The sequence below is a fragment of the Rhipicephalus sanguineus genome, chromosome 10 (assembly GCF_013339695.2).
Source record: "Rhipicephalus sanguineus isolate Rsan-2018 chromosome 10, BIME_Rsan_1.4, whole genome shotgun sequence".
Taxonomy (NCBI): Eukaryota; Metazoa; Arthropoda; class Arachnida; order Ixodida; family Ixodidae; genus Rhipicephalus; species Rhipicephalus sanguineus.
Window position 1 is genome coordinate 2,353,457 of NC_051185.1, and position 19,965 is coordinate 2,373,421.

The 19,965-nt window shown below is 48.5% G+C and overlaps 1 protein-coding gene across 1 annotated transcript in view; it reads left to right on the top strand.

The window, feature by feature from the left end:
- The first annotated feature begins 35 nt into the window (after positions 1-35).
- The window catches only part of LOC125760120 (degenerin unc-8-like), a 142,737-nt gene continuing 122,807 nt past the window's right edge, over positions 36-19,965 (top strand). Inside the window, exon 1 of the mRNA XM_049419827.1 lies at positions 36-133. Within this exon, the coding sequence (XP_049275784.1) occupies positions 39-133 (95 nt within the window). The 5' untranslated portion in view covers positions 36-38. The remainder of the gene's footprint in view (positions 134-19,965) is intronic.

Here is a 19,965-nt window from a genome sequence, read left to right on the forward strand (position 1 = left end):
ACTTGAATCTTTCCTGTTGAACATTACCACAGGACGCAATGTTGCGTACCATGAACAAGACCCTGAGGAGCGAGATTGGTCACCAGAAAGCAACCATGATTTTCGAGACGTCGAAAGTTGTCAACGGCACAGTGTGAGTCTGCTTTATATCCTCACAGTGAAAACGGCGCAAAACGCAGCACGAGCGCTCTTCCTTCTGCTGTGTGTTCTCCGTCGTGTTGCGATGGTTCTTCTAGTATGCATATCGTTTCCAACTCGCCCACCTTTTCACCTTAGTGAGAACGGATATGTCAAGCATATCGGCATCCCGAGCGTCTGTGGCCCAAATGCAGCTTGAGAGCTTATTAGGCAATATCACGACAAAAGGCATGCGCTTGCAGTTCTGTTTGTCACAGGCGAAATCGCCGCACGGGATCGTTCATTTTGCGCTGTTTAGCTTCTACGAAATCACCGTGTTGTGCATGGCAGAGTGACCACGATATAACACAATCGACAAACGGTGTCGATGAAAACACGCATTGTCGGTCCGGTTGAATCTGCGCCGCGCAACATAGACACCCTACTTGACGGAGCTGCGAGCACAAATCACTGCGCAAAACACGGCAGCGGTAAGAGCTCGCACGGGAACACCTTCAAGGGAACACTGCGGATAAGATGGCCCAGAAACCACCTCCGATATTTTACAGCGAAAGCTGTTATTACTAAAGCTGCTATAACTAAATAAGAAAAAAAATATCTGGGATGGAACGAGGTTCAAACATGGGCCCTCTGCGTGGGAGGCCAGTATTCTACCTCAGAGCCATGCCGGTTCTTGAAAGTGCTTTGGAAAGAGGCCCTATACAGGCTTCATGTCGGGAAAGAACCAGTGTTGCGGAATGGGCGCCTCCATTCTATTCCAATTCCATTCCGGGGAATTGGAACTTGCCGCAATTCCATTCCTTTCAATTCTTAGGAATGAAAAAACTTAGCCCATTCCCACTCCGGGAATGGCCGGACAGTTCAATTCCATTCCTCTTATTCCTCAACGTAGGAAAGGCACCTTGATAGTTTTATCGAGTAAAGAATGGTGAGCTTGGTGACATATCTCGTGCAGTACAACCACCCTACTAATTCCCATAGGGGCAGTTCTCCCGCTACATTGTAAACCACTTTGCACCCTTAAGGGGGTTTCAAGCAAGCAAAACACCCTTTTGCATAACCAAAATTACAAAAATTAGGGTGTAAGGGTGTTTTCCTTCCCCAAAATAACCTTTAAGGGGTAATGATCTAACAAAACACCCTTTAGGAGTTAAGGGTGTTATGGGTTATCGAAACACCCATGACCCATACCACAGCGTGCCAGATGATAACTGGGACTCGCTGATTAAAATGTCGTTGGATCTTAGGCGAGTTTAGATTAAAAGATATGTCTCTTTTAGGGCTATGTACAAGCGTACCATAAATTTACGCCCACTCTCTTAATGTTTAATGTTCATTTATACGGAACAGGAATATCTCCACCGGCACTGAACGGCGGCTTAAGATACTATGGCTATATATACCAGATGGTCAGTGTAAGGCTGCGTAGCACGAGCGCTCCGTCCATGTGGTATTTTACTATACGCTCTCTTGTGTGTGCGGTTTGGTGCGTGCGTGCACGTTCTATGCTGATGTCATCTGTAATTGCATGTTCCCTGAGTGGTAAATTTTATTTTTCACTTTTTGCAGTGATAAGCGTGTTTAGGCCATTGGAAACCCCCTACGGTATGGGTGTTTTGATACGTGAAAACACCCTTTTCCAAGGGTGTAAGGGTGTTAGTTATAGACACGGCAAAACCCCCTTTATGCAGGAAAATTTGCGCTAAATTAGAAAAGGACAACACAAAGAAGGAACACTTAAACAGATCGAGCGCACACTACCAACTGTTTTTATTGAACGTAGAGCATCAGTTAAAATAGGGAACCCCGAACTGCGCAGACACCCCGTGGCTGCGCATAGATGCACAGACACATCGAGGAACATCACGTGTTAACGCGCCTTATTCATCAAAAAAGACACTTCTGCGCCGTAGAGCGCTACCGAGGCCTCACTTACACAGCTATCTTTTTTCCCCTTAATGAAGAATGCTTCCAAAACCTCCCGCGCACACGTGTTTTTGCTACGTCCAAGTATTTTAGTCTGTTGAAATCGTGCTTCGCATCCACAGGCAGCGCAGTGAGCTGGCAAATTCGCCATTTCTTTATTTTTGATTGACATCTGGTGTTCACGCGCGCGGTCACTTACGCAGCGGCTTGTTTGGCCCACAAAAGACCTGCCGCAGGAAAGCGGTATCTCGTACACCACTCCTACATCGCATTTCACAACCGGGTTGGCATGCTTTTTGCTACACAGGCTACCGCGCTCTTCGCCGCTCGAAATGCGCGCGCACAGCTTCGAAAGCTTCTTAGGCGCAGAGAACACCATGCCAACGCCGTGGCGATTGGCAACCTTTTTCAGGTTGTGTGTCACCCGGTGTATGTAGGGTAACACAATCGGCTTCTCACGCCCATTGGACGAGTCCCCCCGCTGCGGTTTTCGCGAACGCCCTTTTAGCTTTTTCAGGAGGGTTTCAGCCACCGCCGTCAGCACAGACTGCGGGAACCCAGCTGCCTTCAGTCGTCCAATCTGAGCACTAAAGCTGGCCAGCCTCTCATGCGGGCACGACCTCACCAGTGCAGACTCCAAACACAGTGACGCGATCGCCCTCTTTACTACCTTGGAGTGTGATGAATTGTATGGTAAAGGCTTCTTAGCCCGCGGACAGTACGAGTAACATGTATGGTTATGTTGAGTGTGAATGTGAATAGGGTAACACAATCGGCTTCTCACGCCCATTGGACGAGTCCCCCCGCTGCGGTTTTCGCGAACGCCCTTTTAGCTTTTTCAGGAGGGTTTCAGCCACCGCCGTCAGCACAGACTGCGGGAACCCAGCTGCCTTCAGTCGTCCAATCTGAGCACTAAAGCTGGCCAGCCTCTCATGCGGGCACGACCTCACCAGTGCAGACTCCAAACACAGTGACGCGATCGCCCTCTTTACTACCTTGGAGTGTGATGAATTGTATGGTAAAGGCTTCTTAGCCCGCGGACAGTACGAGTAACATGTATGGTTACGTTGAGTGTGAATGATCCGTTCGTGACGAAGAATTCTATCGAAGTTTTGCGGTTTTTTGAAGGCAAAGTTTCACCTGGGTTGACATTCTCAGTGGATGTACAAGATTTGTTTTATTCTGTCTCCCATGTTGAGCTTTTTAAGTGTGTTATGGACTGCATTCTAGAGAATTCAGCTATTGGTTTTCAAAATTCAACCGGGCTGAGTGTTGATAATTTTATGTCGCTTTTAGAGTTCTATCTGAAACACACCATCATAAATTTTGACAAGGGTTTGTACCTGCAAAGACAAGGCATTTGTATTGGATCGTGTGTTGCCCCAATTTTGTGCAACATTTTTTTAGCCTACATTGACCGCGATCTGCTTGAGGCGTTTAGAACTGACGGTGTGTTAAAGATATTCAGGTACGTAGACGACTTCCTGGTAGTTTTGGACAAACAAACAAGCACAAGCGATTGTGTGGACAACGTGTTAATGAAGTTTAACAAGTATGGGAGGGGTCTATGTTTTACGTACGAGCTACCGCAGAAGGGAACGCTTCAGTTTTTAGATCTTAAGCTCATTTTCAAACATAACCATACATGTTACTCGTACTGTCCGCGGGCTAAGAAGCCTTTACCATACAATTCATCACACTCCAAGGTAGTAAAGAGGGCGATCGCGTCACTGTGTTTGGAGTCTGCACTGGTGAGGTCGTGCCCGCATGAGAGGCTGGCCAGCTTTAGTGCTCAGATTGGACGACTGAAGGCAGCTGGGTTCCCGCAGTCTGTGCTGACGGCGGTGGCTGAAACCCTCCTGAAAAAGCTAAAACGGCGTTCGCGAAAACCGCAGCGGGGGGACTCGTCCAATGGGCGTGAGAAGCCGATTGTGTTACCCTATATACACCGGGTGATACACAACCTGAAAAAGGTTGCCAATCGCCACGGCGTTGCCATGGTGTTCTCTGCGCCTAAGAAGCTTTCGAAGCTGTGCGCGCGCATTTCGAGCGGCGAAGAGCGCGGTAGCCTGTGTAGCAAAAAGCATGCCAACCCGGTTGTGAAATGCGATGTAGGAGTGGTGTACGAGATACCGCTTTCCTGCGGCAGGTCTTATGTGGGCCAAACAAGCCGCTGCGTAAGTGACCGCGCGCGTGAACACCAGATGTCAATCAAAAATAAAGAAATGGCGAATTTGCCAGCTCACTGCGCTGCCTGTGGATGCGAAGCACGATTTCAACAGACTAAAATACTTGGACGTAGCAAAAAAAACCGCATTTCCCCGAAGGGGAGTATGAGGAAGTGCGAAGCACGGGGTGATGCTATGAGGGGGCGCGCGCGACTAAACTGCAGAGCCGAGCGAAGGAGACGGCAGCGAGAGAGCACGCGCCAGCCGACCCACGGAGGTCTGGCCGTTCTTAAGTGCAAAGCACTTTTACTGATGATGATGATCTGTCTTCCGAACTCGTTCCAAAGAACCCGCAACTGCCGCAACGCGTTCAACTTGTTGGCGGCGTTGCGCACGCCCGAGATGGGGCTCAGGTTGTTGTCGAACCACAGTCGATCGCACACCGCGCAGCTATATCCGAAGCTGCGGTCCAGGAAGTCTCGCTTGAAGCGCGCGTCCGGCCGATCGAATTCGAGGGCCCGCGCTCGCTCACGCATCGCGCGTCCCCGCGCCAGATCGGCTTCGGGGTGCTCGGCTGTGCTCGGCCCGCTTCGCACGCTTTCGTTCGGCGTCTCCCCGCCGGCCTTCATCACCACAGGCAATGCGCGGGGCGCGCGCAGCCACGGAGCGGAGGGCGGAGCGCGCGCAGTCACGTGGGGCGTGACGTCGCTGCGCCGTTGCTACAGACGCTCCTCTCCGCTCCTCGCGCCGTTGCTATGGGACGGCGGACACAGGGTCGCTTATAAAGTGCATTCGCACTTAAAACACGTGTGCGCGGGAGGTTTTGGAAGCATTCTTCATTAAGGGGAAAAAAGATAGCTGTGTAAGTGAGGCCTCGGTAGCGCTCTACGGCGCAGAAGCGTCTTTTTTGATGAATAAGGTGCGTTAACACGTGATGTTCCTCGATGTGTCTGTGCATCTATGCGCAGCCACGGGGTGTCTGCGCAGTTCGGGGTTCCCTATTTTAACTGATGCTCTACGTTCAATAAAAACAGTTGGTAGTGTGCGCTCGATCTGTTTAAGTGTTCCTTCTTTGTGTTGTCCTTTTCTAATTTAGCGCAAATTTTCCTGCATAGTATGAACCAACTAGCCCCTCAAGACGTCCTGATCAAAACCCCCTTAAGGGTGTAAAGTGGTTTACTGTGTACCTTTAGTATTGGCATGGTCAGCATGTTCGAACGAATGGTGATGTTTTAATATTGTTTAAGCTTAAATGTGTTAATGCTGAAATGACGACACTGCGTATTTTTATGCTGACAAAACTAGTGTTCAAGAAGACTAAGCAGTTCCGCCACGCGTCTGGAGCGGTCGTGAATATGCAGAAAAATAAGATTTGGTTAATGGGGAACAAAACCCTCTAGATCTGCTGGTATTAGTTGGAACAGTGTACCACTCGGGCACCTTGTGCCTTTGCATCGAATAAGGAATAAGGACAGAATTGTAGTAGTCGCGTTGCTTTTGAATGTACCATGCTTGTAGTCAGCCAAGCTGTTATAAAAGTATATTGCTTTATTATTGAATTCGAGGCTTTGACATAATAATGCTTGAAGTTTTAAAAACGGCGTGTAGGCGACAACGTGCTTTATTTTCGGAAAAAGACGTAATTCCATTCCCATTCCCTTCAGTGCAAAGGGCGCTTGATTCCATTCCCATTCCATTCCTCCAAGCTTTGTCCCCATTCCATTCCGGGGTCGCGAAAATGTGGAATGATTTCGGAATCATTCCAATTCCGGAGTGGCAACTCTGCAACACTGACCGCTACGTGTTTGCATGAATGCATTCCCTGCACATATCTTCTTTAAATTACTTGTTCCTTGGTTGTAGCACAGCTTTAAATGCTGATACGCCTTTTTCGACGATGTCTTTGACCTTGCACCGTAGTCCCTGCACTGCAACGTCACTCACTGGTTGCTGCATGCGTCGAGCATGCGATATGTGGCTCGCTCCGTTCGACGCAATCATTTCGAGTTTGTTCCTCTGCTCATCACAAAGAGCATTTTGCATCATTCTAAATAAATGAAATGGTCGCCACGAGACATGAGCGCCATGCTTTAGTAATTTTTGTCGCAATGCGTTAATGAATTCTGCAATTATTGCGTTACCACGAAACATGCACCAGCGTGAAGATCACATCAGAAATAAACCAGTTCAGATATTAATATCACATCATACGATATTTTTTAATTACAGCCTCATAATTTCGTGACGATCACTAAGTGGCTACGCGGCCTGCCTTAGCTGTGCGTGAAGTGTCCATCTATTGAGTGAATTTGATCCAACTACGAAGAAATCATTTTAATTTCATTTTATTTACAGTGTATCGTGCGCTGAAGGACTATTCCGTGCTGTTGAAAGAAAAAAAACGCATCAGCAACAACCTTTGTAATAACGTACTATTAATCACCTATTAAAATGAAGTCTATTCTGTTTAGTTGGCTATGGTTTTACGTGCCGAAACAACGATATGATTACGAGGCATGCCGTAATGGGGAACTCCGGACTAGAGTCAAGCACCTGTGGTTCTTTGACGTGTGCTTATATCTAAGTACACGCTGTCCTCGCATTTTGCTCCCATCGAAATGAGGCCGCTATGGCCGGGTATGGAACCTACGTCGTCTAACTGAGCAGGATACATACATACATACAACATACATACATACATACATACATACATACATACATACATACATACATACATACATACATACATACATACATACATACATACATACCCGCTTTTCATAGTGTTCCATTCAGTGAGCGGAATTGTCTCCCACGGCAAAACTTGGAGCCGTATACTCAGGAGATAATAAAAACGGAGAGTTTCAATAGCGAAAACGACTTATTGCTATAGTTTTATGATATTCACAAACAATCGCCTCTGCTTTTAAACCACCTTGGCTTTCTCCCGTTTAGCTACCGCTAAATCATGGTCGATATGCTGCTGCGTATTTCGAAGGAGGGTGCGAAGCTCAGAGCAAGACGCTTCGGTGCTCTTCGAACACAAGAGTTTGTTGACCACCACACTGTGCAAAATAGTTACAGGTCGAGCTGTCGTGTGTGTTTAACACGGGGCGTCTCTCTTTTTCTTTTATTTTCTTGTGATAAAAGCATATTGAAACACTAAGCAGACGTAAAATAACCACACTGAACAGCACTACATATCGCGACGCAACGGTCAAGAGCAGTCTCTGAGGAAGGAAAAATAGTGAAGCTGCCTGTTGACACAACTGTAAGCGAAATAACTTCGCGTATTTCGACCCTTCCCTGCAGTCGTGACAGCTAAAGCAGCAAAGTTTTTTTGTTGCTGTTCTCATGACTGTTGTACGTCATTACCTCGCCTCTCAATTCTCCAATTAGAAATAGCCAGAGCAAAAACAACTAGAGAACATTTCACCCGGTCAAGGTGGGTGACCAGCGGTGCGAAATCTCCTTTAGGGTTTTGTTATAACCGTACCCTACCCTAGAAGGCTGCCTACAGGCAGCAGCGGCCATCGACATGGCGTCAGCCTTCTGGAGTTTGTCAGCAACTTGAACGGCCCCCTAAGGAGCGCAGGGCGAAACGCATGTCTGGCATGAAAATTTCGCAAAGGCAGAACTTTCCCGATGTGTGCAGTTCTCCATGTCGGCTTTAAATGTTGTCCTGCAGAGGGCTTTTATTCCACCACCAGTACACCGCTGTATAACAACGAGTATGATCCACGACAGGTGCCCCGATGCAGCGGCCAATGGTGAGACGGCAAACGCAGTTGTTATTGGTCTACGCGCTCGGTCTAGGCATATGTTAACTTTCGCGGTGGCCCTCAGAAGGAATACTGCAATACGATAAAACGCAAGAAAACATATTGATATGCTCGCTTTATCCACCGTTTGGGAGGTGCGTCGACAGCCAGTGTTGCGGAATGGGCGCCTCCATTCTATTCCAATTCCATTCCGGGGAATTAGAACTTGCCGCAATGCCATTCCTTTCAATTCCTCGGAATGAAAAAAACTTAGCCCATTCCCACTCCGGGAATGGCCGGGCAGTTCAGTTCCATTCCTCTAATTCCTCAACGTAGGAAAGGCATCTTGATAGTTTTATCGAGTTAAGAATGAAGGCCCCATGAAGCTGATGTCATCAGAAGCATTAAGAACTGCAAAAGTACGTAAAACATGTTACCAAGGTCGAGGAATAGTAGCTTGGTGACATATCTCGTGCAGTACAACCACCCTACTAATTCCCATAGGGGCAGTTCTCCCGCTAACTATAGTATTTGCATGGTCAGCATGTTTGAACGAATGGTGATGTTTTAACATTGTTTAAGTTCACAAAAGTCGCAAGGCGTAAGGGGGGGCGGGGGTGTATGCCGCCGCGTAGTTCCGCACGACGAATACCAACGGCATAGAGCCGCGGTTACGCGAAGAATAGATACAAACTTCGGAGCAACACAGCCTATATAAGGACAGAATTGTAGTAGGCGCGTTGCTTATAAATGTACCGTGCTTGTAACCAGTCAAGCCATTTTAAAAACACTGCTTTATTGGTAAATTCGAGGCTCTGACTTACTAATGCTTGAAGTTTGAAAAACAACACGTAGACGAAAACGTGCTCTATTTTCGGAAAACGACGTAATTCCATTCCCATTCCACTCCGTGCAAAAGGCGCTTAATTCCATTCCCATTCCATTCCTCCAAGCATTGTTCCCATTACATTCAGGGGCCGCGAAAATGTGGAATGATTCCGGAATCATTCCAATTCCGGAGTGGCAACTCCGCAACACTCGAAGGAACCACAATAACGTATGTAATGTGGTGTGGTAGAAAAGTAAAATAAAAATAACAACCAGGCGTCACACAACACGAATTCTGTAACCAGGCGTCACACAATGCGAATTGCGCAACGAGGAGGTTGTTGAATGCTTCCAACTTATTACAAAGGGCTCTGCCATAATTCTTCATCGTCATCAGCCACAGCATCAACCAAGTGCCCATAATGCCTTACAGGTCTTTAGCGGGTACCACGGTTCTCCACAGAATGACGAAAAATTGCATAGTGGCCGCTTCCCTAAATTATGATGATTTATAGCGTAGTGGGTTCCTCGCAAGTGCAGTTATATTGGTTGCCAAGGAAGCCCATAAGGCTCCCATGATCCATTTCCTCAGGGTCCCAATCAAGGAGGTTTAAAAAAAAAACTTCTGGAGTGGAGGACCCCTATGCGCGCCCACGCGAGCGGGTGAAGCCTGGGAAACCGATTGGCAGCCATCTTGCTCCAGGCAAGAGGCAGCGCAGCTTGAGCGCGGACAGCGTAATTGTGAGCTTCCGCGGGGGCATTTCAGCATGAGAACTGGATAGTTAGTGCCACTTATTTGGCCAATTTTTTTTTGTCCTGCAAGATTGAAGAAGGCAGTTTTTTACGCCATAATACATGGGCTGAAGCGTGCCTGATAACACGTAGAATTCGCTTCCAGCATTCCCGAAATGAAGCACATGGTGGAGTTAGTAAGTGGTACATGAAATTTTATTCATCCTCGGCTTTTATACAATTTCAAAACAAAAAAAGAAGCATATACAATGTGGTTTATACGTGAATCGATAAAGCAACAAATCCAAAATAACTTCAAAATGCATCATAATGCAGACAGTCAAGAAACTAACCGTGTGAAACACGCGCCCTTAAAAACTAAACACAGCAAAAGAAAAGATACAAAAGCAGAGGAATTGATTAGCTTGCTGCAGCTCTTGTTTATGCTCGTCTACAAATCTTTAAAAATAACAGTCCTTGCCAGCCGCGTTCTTACTCCGCACTGCGAGTTTTAAATGCGAAGCATTTCTTATCGAACCTTTGGAATATTCAGCGTTCCTATCTACGAATCTATCTACCAAGCCGCCTACGTCTGGGTGCTCTCATGATCGCCTCCTTAACATGGTGCAGTCCAAAATCAGCATGGGAGGGTAAGAGGATTTGACGAATATGGCTGTCGGATCATGACATGAGTAACGGGAAAATCCTGTCGTGCACGTCGTCAAACCCTTTCCTCCAGACACGTGTGGCACATAGCCGTTTACCACTGGCCACGGTGTACGGTTATGCGCCACAGGTGATTGACAGTTTATATCTACCCAGGAACGGCGAAAACAGACATTTGTAATTTAAATGCGAGAGCGTTAAGAAAAACCGACATCGGCAGCGTTGACCAGACGAATGGAAAGAACAAATATTAGGATCACAGCAGGAATCGAACCCAAGCATTCTGCGTGGCAATCAAGTATTCTACCACAGAGGCACGTCAGGTATATGGACCGGTTTGGAAAAACAGCCTATGCAGGCATAATTTCGGTGCAACGTCAAGTGTGGTTGTGGTGCTGGCTATCTAATTTTGCAAGAAAACAATGCACAATACGCATGTACTTCTACGATACAGGCGTCATATCAGATTAACGTATGTGGTTCCAGTGTTGGCTCCGCTTTTATAGCAGTGTAACAAACATTACATTTGTATTCCTATGTTTATGCAAGCTATATTGAAGCATTGCTCGACCCCAGAGGAATACATTAAAGAAAGTTACGTATGATATCCACATGGCTGCACTATAATGTGCACTTAGTTTCGGTAATACTGACGTATGTACTCTAACGTGAGGGCTGGCGTTACATTGCACCATAAAGTTACCCTTTAAACACCAGTGTTGTCGACGTGCCTGGTAAGCCCACGATGTGCACACAGCTACAAAAACACGTTGATCCACCTCGTAACGCTTGGCTCAAAGCCATAAAATACAGCATAGAAGTACTCGCTGATTGCTTCGCATGAAACAGATTCCCACAACGCGTCGGATCTGCTGAATTTTTTTCCGCTTGATTTCTTTTGAAATGTGGTGAAGCCTGATTTTACAACGAAAGCTTTTATCGGATCACAACGGCAGTGGGGTAGTTGTCCGCTGCCGCCGCCGTTGTCCGTAACTACTATAGCGCGAAATAAGAAAAAAATGAAATAAATAAATATGAACAGGCTCAGCTGGGATTTGAACACGGGTCCTCTGCGTGGCAGTCGAGCATTCTGCCATAGAGCCACCTAGTTTTTTTTTCTTTATTGTAGAGCCACACTAGTGACTGGAACTCCTTTGCAAAAACATCCTTACAGGCGTCATGTCGGGCAAGGAATCACGTTAAATGTGTAATATAGCGTGTCAGAAGAGTAAAATAACGACCAGGTGTCGCACAGTGCTAATTGCGCAACGAGTGACCGGGTCGTTAATTGCTTCAAATCCATTACAAAATCTAAGTACACGGGCCTCTACCATTTCGCCTCCATCGAAAAGCGACCGCCGCAGCCGGGATCGAACCCGCGACCTTTGGGTCAGCAGTCGAGCACCGTAACCGCTGTACCACCGCGACGGACTCCATTACAACAGGCTCAGCCATAATTCTTCATCGTCATCAGCCACAGGCAGCATCAACAAAGTACACACAATGCGTTACAGATTTGTAGCGGGTACCCCGCTTATTCACAAAAAGACGAATGATGGCATAGTGATTGCTTCCCTACTTCACAAAAATTACGATTTGCGGCGTAGTAGGTACCTTGCAAGTGTACTTGTATTAATTTCCCCAAGACAGTTTAGAACGGGCTCTAGAAAGGCCGCTCTTCCAGCTTTCGCTGTGACTGTGCTGCGCGCCCCGCGCAGGCCTGCGTTTTTAAATGCGAAGCATTTCTTAGCGAACTTCTGCGACTTTGAGCGTATCTATCTATCTATCTATCTATCTATCTATCTATCTATCTATCTATCTATCTATCTATCTATCTATCTATCTATCTATCTATCTATCTATCTATCTATCTATCTATCTATCTATCTATCTATCTATCTATCTAGCCGCCTACGACTTTGTGCTCTCCTGGCCGTTTCGTTAATCGGATGTATACCAAAATTGGTGTGTCACAACATGGCCTTATTACGAACATAAATGATAGGTCATATCATGAAAATCATGACACGCATGTCATGAACAGCATGATTTACATTCCACGGCCTTTGGGCTCTTGCGGCCGTTCCGTTAATATATACGGCGTCACAAGAGTTCATGACGAACATAATGACAGGTCCTAACATGCAAATCATGACGCACATGTAATGTACAGCACAGGGGCGTAGCCACGTTAGGGCACACCTGGGCCCGTGCCCCCCCCCCCCCCAGAATTTTTTTTTTGCCGTAGCATACAGAGCAGAAAATGACACTCGACCACATCTGCCTGCTCGTCCCCACTACAGATCAAGGAGGTGCCCCCCCTGAAAAAAATTTCTGCCTACGCCCCTGGTACAGCATGATTTACATGACATGGTCTCGGGGCGCTCGCGGCCGTTTAAATGAAGGGATACATACGAAAACTGGTATGACGAGACATTTCTGTATGACGAACATACCTGACACGTGGTAACATGAAAATCATTATATGCATGTCATGTATGGCATGATTTACATGCCACGCTCATGGCGCACTAGCGGCCGTTTCGCTAGATTGATATACACCAAAATTGGTATTGTGCGATGTGACTTTATGAAGAACATGAATAACAGGTGGTAGCACGAAAACCATGACATCCATGACATGTATGTCATGATTTACATGCCACGCTCATGGTGCATTCGCGTCTGTTTCGCTTGCGTGATATACACCAAAATTGGTGTTACGCGACACGACTGTATGACGAACGTAAGTGAGACGTGATAACATGAAAATCATGACATGCAAGTCATGTACGACCTGATTTAGATGCCACGCTCATGATGCGCTAGCGGCAGTTTCAGTAGATTGATATACACCAAAATTGGTATTGCGCGATGTGACTGTATGAAGAACATGAATGGCAGTTGGTAAGATGAAAACCATGACATGCATGTCATGTATGTCATGATTTACATGCCACGCTCATAGTGCATTCGCGTCCGTTTCTCTTGCGTGATCTACACCAAAATTGGTGTTACGCGACACGACTGTATGACGAACGTAAGTGAGACGTGGCAACATGAAAATCATGACATGCAAGTCATGTACGACCTGATTTACATGCCACGCTCATGATGCGCTAGCGGCAGTTTCAGTAGATTGATATACACCAAAATTGGTATTGCGCGATGTGACTGTATGAAGAACATGAATGGCAGTTGGTAAGATGAAAACCATGACATGCATTTCATGTATGTCATGATTTACATGCCACGCTCATAGTGCATTCGCGTCCGTTTCCCTTGCGTGATCTACACCAAAATTGGTGTTACGCGACACGACTGTATGACGAACGTAAGTGAGACGTGGCAACATGAAAATCATGACATGCAAGTCATGTACGACCTGATTTACATGCCACGCTCATGATGCGCTAGCGGCAGTTTCAGTAGATTGATATACACCAAAATTGGTATTGCGCGATGTGACTGTATGAAGAACATGAATGACAGTTGGCAAGATGAAAACCATGACATGCATGTCATGTATGTCATGATTTAATTGCCACGCTCATGATGCATTCGCGGCCGCTTCGCTAGCTCGATGTACACCAAAATTGCTATTGCGCGAAGCGACTGTACGACGACGGTAAATGAGACGTGGTAACATGAAAATCATGACATGCACGACATGATTTACATGTCATGCTCATGACGAACTCGTGCCGTTTCGCTTGCTTGACACGCCAAAATTGGTATTGCGCGACGCGACTGCATGACGAACGTAAATGAGAGGTGGTAACATGGAAATCATGACATCAGGTTATGTATGTCATGATTTACATGCCGCGCTCATTGTGCATTCCCGGCCGTTTCGCTAGCTTGGTATACACCAAAATTGGTATTGCGCGACGCCACTGTAAACGTAAATGAAAGGTGGTAACATGATAATCATGCCATACATGAAATGTACGACATGATTTACATGCCATGCTCATGGCGCACTCGTGGCCGTTTCGCTAGATTGATATGCACCAAATTGGTATTGCGCGATGTGACTGTATGAAGAACATGAATAACAGGTGGTAACATGAAAACTATGACATGCATGCCATGTATGTCATGACTTACATGCCACGCTCATGGTGCATTCTCGGCCGTTTCGATAGCTTGATATACACCAAAACTAGTATTGCGCGATGTGACTGTATGATGAACATTAGTGACAGGTGGTAACATGAAAAACCATAATATTCATGTCATGTATGGCATGATTTACATGCTCTACTCATGGTGCACTCGCGGCCATTTCGCTCCTTTGATATACACCAAAATTGGTATTGCGCGATGTGACTGTATGACGAACACAAATGAGAGGTCTTAACATGCGAATCATGTTATGCATGTGATGTACGGTATGATTTACATGCCACTGTCATGGTGCGCTTCCGGCCGTTTTGTTAACGTGATATATACGAAAATTGGTATGGCATGACACGAGTGCGTGATGAACATGAACGACAGGTCATGCATTTATGTACCAGAATATGCGTTTCATTGGCATGGTGTACACTAGATTGTGCATGCATGCGTGCATGGCAAACATGCGATATATGGTGGACTAGATGCCATGGCATGAATGATTTCATTTGGCTCAAAAACAAACAAGGCAATGTATGCAGCTCTTTGCTGGCTGCTTCGCATTACATCGATTCCCACAGTGCGTGGGATCTGCCGAATTTTTTATGTAGAGCTTGGAAATGTTCGACAAATTGTAAATGTGGTTTTGAAGTGGATCGCAGTCCAAAAAATGACACATCCACAACACTCGCTTGTCACCAAAAGAGTAGAGAAATTCGCCATCTGTGGAACATCCGCGCGGGCTCAAGCGACGACCCACACGTTTTCTGCCTGAAGCAATATGGCGGTCGTCGGCTTCAGCGGCGGCGCGCCGCCACCGCTCCAGAAGTTTTTTTCAACCTCCTTGGTCCCAATAAAGTTAATTCCCTCTCTCTCTCTCTTTCTCACGTTAACGTATGCTATAAAGCGTGGCGGGAGAGTTAAATAACGACCGGGCGTCATACAATGTGAATTACGTAACTAGTGGGTCGTTTAAAGCTTCCAACCCATTACAAAGGGCTCAGCCATAATTCTTCGTCGTCATCAACCGCCGCATAAACAAAGTGCACATGATGCCTTACAGATGGTACCTCGCTTCTCCGCAGAATGACGAATAATGTCGTGGTGGGTGCTTCGCAACTTCACAAAAGTTATGATTTGTGGCGTAGTGGGTACGTTCCTAGTGTACTTGTATTAGTATCCACAAGAGAGTTTACAATGGGCTCTAGAAATGCCGCTCTTCCAGCTTTCGCTGTGACTGTGCTGCGCTTTCCGCGCAGGCTTGGTGTTTTTTTTTTCAAACATTTCAAGTAAACACGCGCATCGTGTGCAGAATGCGGTCGCGATCCACGATGCCACACGTGGCAGCGCTACATGGCGCGGGCGCGCAACAAATTCCAAGAAACAATTTCTCCTCTCCGTGCCCTTCTGGTCTGCCTAGAGACGTGTCTGACGTCAGCGAGTTGAATCGGTGACGCGCTATGCAGGCGATGCTGCGATTGGTCGAACAAGAACCTACGACTCCCGGTTGTTCTGCAAGCAGATGCCCGCGCTCCTTGCTGTTCTTCGTGGTGTTGCCCACGTGTGCGCGCTTGCGAATAGGCTCCGTACAGCCGTAACTCCGCTGCCCGAGCGAAGGCGTCCCTAGCGGCAAGAGGCGCAAATTTGGCGGGATGCTCTCACGCACTCGCAATGGGTGAAATCGAGGAATGATGCCATTTACGATGACTATACTTTTCGAGCTGTTCGCGCTTGGCCAGTGACTAGAGCGACGGTCCGTCGCGTTATCAACGCGATCAGTCAGCCGCAGGTGGTGGACGATGAGAATAATATAACGTAAAACATCGCTGTGCGATCGCACCCCTGCTCGCTCCACGCTCCCGCTGTGACGGCGCGAGGCATTTTCGCGGGCAGTCCGTTTTGTGTCGGTTGCGCTGTTCGTAGGAATGCCGAACTCCAGGAATAATTGCTGCGTTGTTGGGTGCAATAACACCTGCAGGTACATGGTGCAATAACACCTACGCCGTGAACGTGCCCCGCTTCGAGGAGGTCCCTGCCCTTCTTCAGGATAGCTCCTCGGAAGAAACTATCTATATCACGTAGCTATATGAATCCAAACGCAATAACAATTGGCACGCTTTGCAGTGCCATGGCAGCGAAACACGAGCCGCGACGACGAACTCGGCTGCACTGGTGAAGTCGGCGCAGCGAATGCAGTGCCGTGGCCGTTCGATGGAAAGCGTTTTTTTCATTCAGCGGCCGTGACAGTGCAATTCCTGGTATCGCCAGTTTCAAGCTGCCGCTGAGTTCGCTGCCGCGGTAGCCCGAAGGCGATAAGCTGTGATTGTTTAGTGAGCGAGGCGGCCCGCGTTACACGTGCGCAGTTTCGCTCAACGGGCTGGTCACCTCCGTTGTCTTCCCACAGCTCATGCATTTTATGTTGCCGCATTCGCCTGAGGATACAGGAGGTCTGGCGAAAAGAAGTACACACGCTAACGCTACGTTCTCTGAGAGCTGCAAACAATTTGACGCCTTTTGGAAGCAAACGGTAAAGAAAACGCCTCAAGCGAAACACCAAAGCACGGCGCAGTGGCTTGCCGCCGCCTGCGTCGTCTGCTCCCTTATCCCGCCAAATCAGCTGCCGTGGCCGCTTTGGCGCTGGAGGCAGCGCGCGACTGTGGTGGCTCCCCTAACGTATGCACGGTGCCCATAGGCAACTGCGGCCCGTAACGCAACTGCCAAATCGCTAGCGTACCAGCACAGTCACGCCTAGCGGTCTGATAAGATACGCGGACTGGATCCGGCATTGTTTTGCGATGGCTTTCACGCATCAGTGCTTTGCTGCAAAAGCACCGACTGGAAAAACAAAAAGACGCGACACGTGCGGATTCATCATGTTGGTGATCCTTTGATGGTGTGCGCGCAACACAGGGTCCACACACCGGCACAATTCGTACGAGCACGGCAACAACAGCGGTTAGCCGAGAAGCACGGAGTTCACGGAGTCGCGGCAACCGGAAGTGCCCGCTGTTTCGAAGAGCGCGTCAGCGAAGGCGGTATGTCGCGTGAGATTGGGAGGGGCACTCGCCAGGAGGGCAAAGCGGCCAGCCGACGAACGTTGGGTAGCGAAGGGAAGAGTGAAACGAGCGATCGCAGCGTTTCGATCATCAAACGCGTGTAACTCCGCTATTACGGCACCGTTTCGAAAAATTCTCACGGCTACGTGTTCGGTGTAGACTCGTGCACAACTGTCACACCACAATTAAATTTCGACCTCTGAGTGGTTTAGGGGCCCTTTAAATCAGATTGAGGGAGAAGGCGAGGATCGTGTCTTGTTCAAGACGAAAGGTCTGCAGCTCGTTTCGGCATGTCGAAGCAATGCCTTCAACTGTGGCGGGACTGTCAACAGCCAAGGCGTTGAATGCGATTGTGCCAATTCCTTTGAGGATGTGGCTTCCGTCATTCCACTGTTCGTACGATGGCGGAGTGTTATGAGACATCCACGATGTACGAGAGAATACGACCCGTGCGACAGTTGACCATGCATAGGCAGCTAGCTTTTGTTTCGCAACCTCGGAACGGCCCCATGAGGATGCCAAGATTTTGCGCTAGTAAAAGCGGACCAATCGATGACGTCAGTTTCATGATTAAAATCTCATGTCTTCGCAACACCGGCAAGATAACAGGATACGTTGGTCAGTTTCTCGATCCACCGAATGATTGAAATGATGCGGTTGTACCTGTCGAGCCAGTCGTCGATGTCGTCACCGCGGAGACCCGCGAACACGGGTGGTTCACGTTGACAATGAACGAATGGAAGGTGGCAGCGTTAGGGCTAGCATAAGAGCCAGGGTTCGATGCTTGCATAGCTGTAGTGGTGGTGACGCAGGCGGTGACCGTAACGCAGCTCCAGGTGTACACGAACGCAGGAGCATGTCCTGACGCACCTCCACCACTCTGGAAGACGATATATTGGTAGGAAAAATTTCACCATCTCCCACTAAAGGGAACCATGTGGGGAATCCAAGAAGCGCATGGGTCGACTTAAAGTTCCGTTCATCGCGGGCACCTTCACTGTAGTTGCTGTTGCTGTTACTCGTCCCGAACTCTTGTTGGAGCACGTCACGTGGGTTCATATAGCGCGTCTGCAGAATCTCGTTCCCCGACGCCATCACGTGATTGCTGAGAGAGTGTAAGGGGGAGAGGCCACAGCGTCTTACCCAGCCCCTTACACAGGCCCGAACGTCCTAGCGCCTGCCAGCGCGTTCTGACTAGGATACAACGCCTTGGTTCATCGCGCGTCTGCAGAATCTCGTTCGCCGACCCATCACATGATTTCTTAGAGAGTGTAAGGGGGAGAGGCCACAACGTCTTACCCAGCCCCTCACACAGGCCCGAACGCGCTAGCGCGTGCCAGCACACGTAGTTTTGTCTGCGTTACGCCAAGCTAGGACAGCATACGCAGCCCGGGCCCCTAAAGTGCTCGGCCCGTATCATCATCACGGCAGCGGGAGAACAAGACGAAGGCGACTTCTCCTTGGCGCGAGCGCGCGCTCAATATGTTACAGATGGCTATGGTGTGTTTTATAAAGCGGACGGTCGCCAATGGAACTACGGACAAAGCCCAGCGCAAAAGCTGCTTCGCATCTAAAAGGAAAGAGACGTAGACACAGCACCCGTTCGCTGGGCCGGCTGTTCTGTTCTGAACTTGCCTTCCTCCTCTTTTCCCAAGCCGAGCGCGCGCCCGTGCCCAGTGCCGCTCTTCGCCATTGCACTCGGCCACGCTGCAAGTATGGGATCCTGTCAGAAATGCCCTGTCTCTAGCCGTCCTGGACACTTCACGGTCATCTGTAGAACTAACGCCTGTGGCGGTCGGCACTGGCTGTGCCTCGGGGATCTGTGTTTGCAACGCTGCAACATGTCTGAGGGTTTTTGCAAGATATATCTGGTGGGCGGCACTGTCTGTGCCGTAGTTGTCGTCGCACGCTTCGCACACAATTCTGTTGCCGCAGTTTGACGCGCTGGTCTTCATCCACGTTTGCGTGCTGGGCAGGCAGATACTTGCACAAGGAATAATGTGTGCGAGCTCGGGCAGGCTGCGTAGCGTGGTCGTGATTCCACGTAGCAGCGTCTGCCTTGCTGTCATCGCAGTCTTTAGTTCTGCAGTGATTAGGACAAAAGGTGGTCTCTGGTGGCTACGTACCGCATCCGTACGCGTGAACGCCACAATAGCTGCACCCTAAGCAGAAACCGTTAAAGGTTACCGAAGGCATCTCACTGCTTCGGTCGAGATGGTCGCCGTCCGACCGGTCAGTGGTGGATCCAATAGCTGTGAGCGCCGCTTCGTGGTGACCTGCGCGGCGTTCAGGTGGTACACCGGGGATCAGAATACGGCGCTTGCTATCGTCAGCGACTCGCACGCGAGGCTGCCGGAATGGCCCTTGCCGGCTACGTCTGCTCGGTGCACATCGATGGCCTCCGTTCTGCCTTCTTTGAGCGAAATGTTCACACTCACGGTCAATGACTGCCTTGAAGCCAGCAGATGTGTGTCCGACTGGTCACAGAAGGTGTTTTTCGTATCATCAGACACGTCGGCTTGTGGTCTGTCGACTTCGGATCTTTGGGCCGATGCAGTACAATGCGGAAGA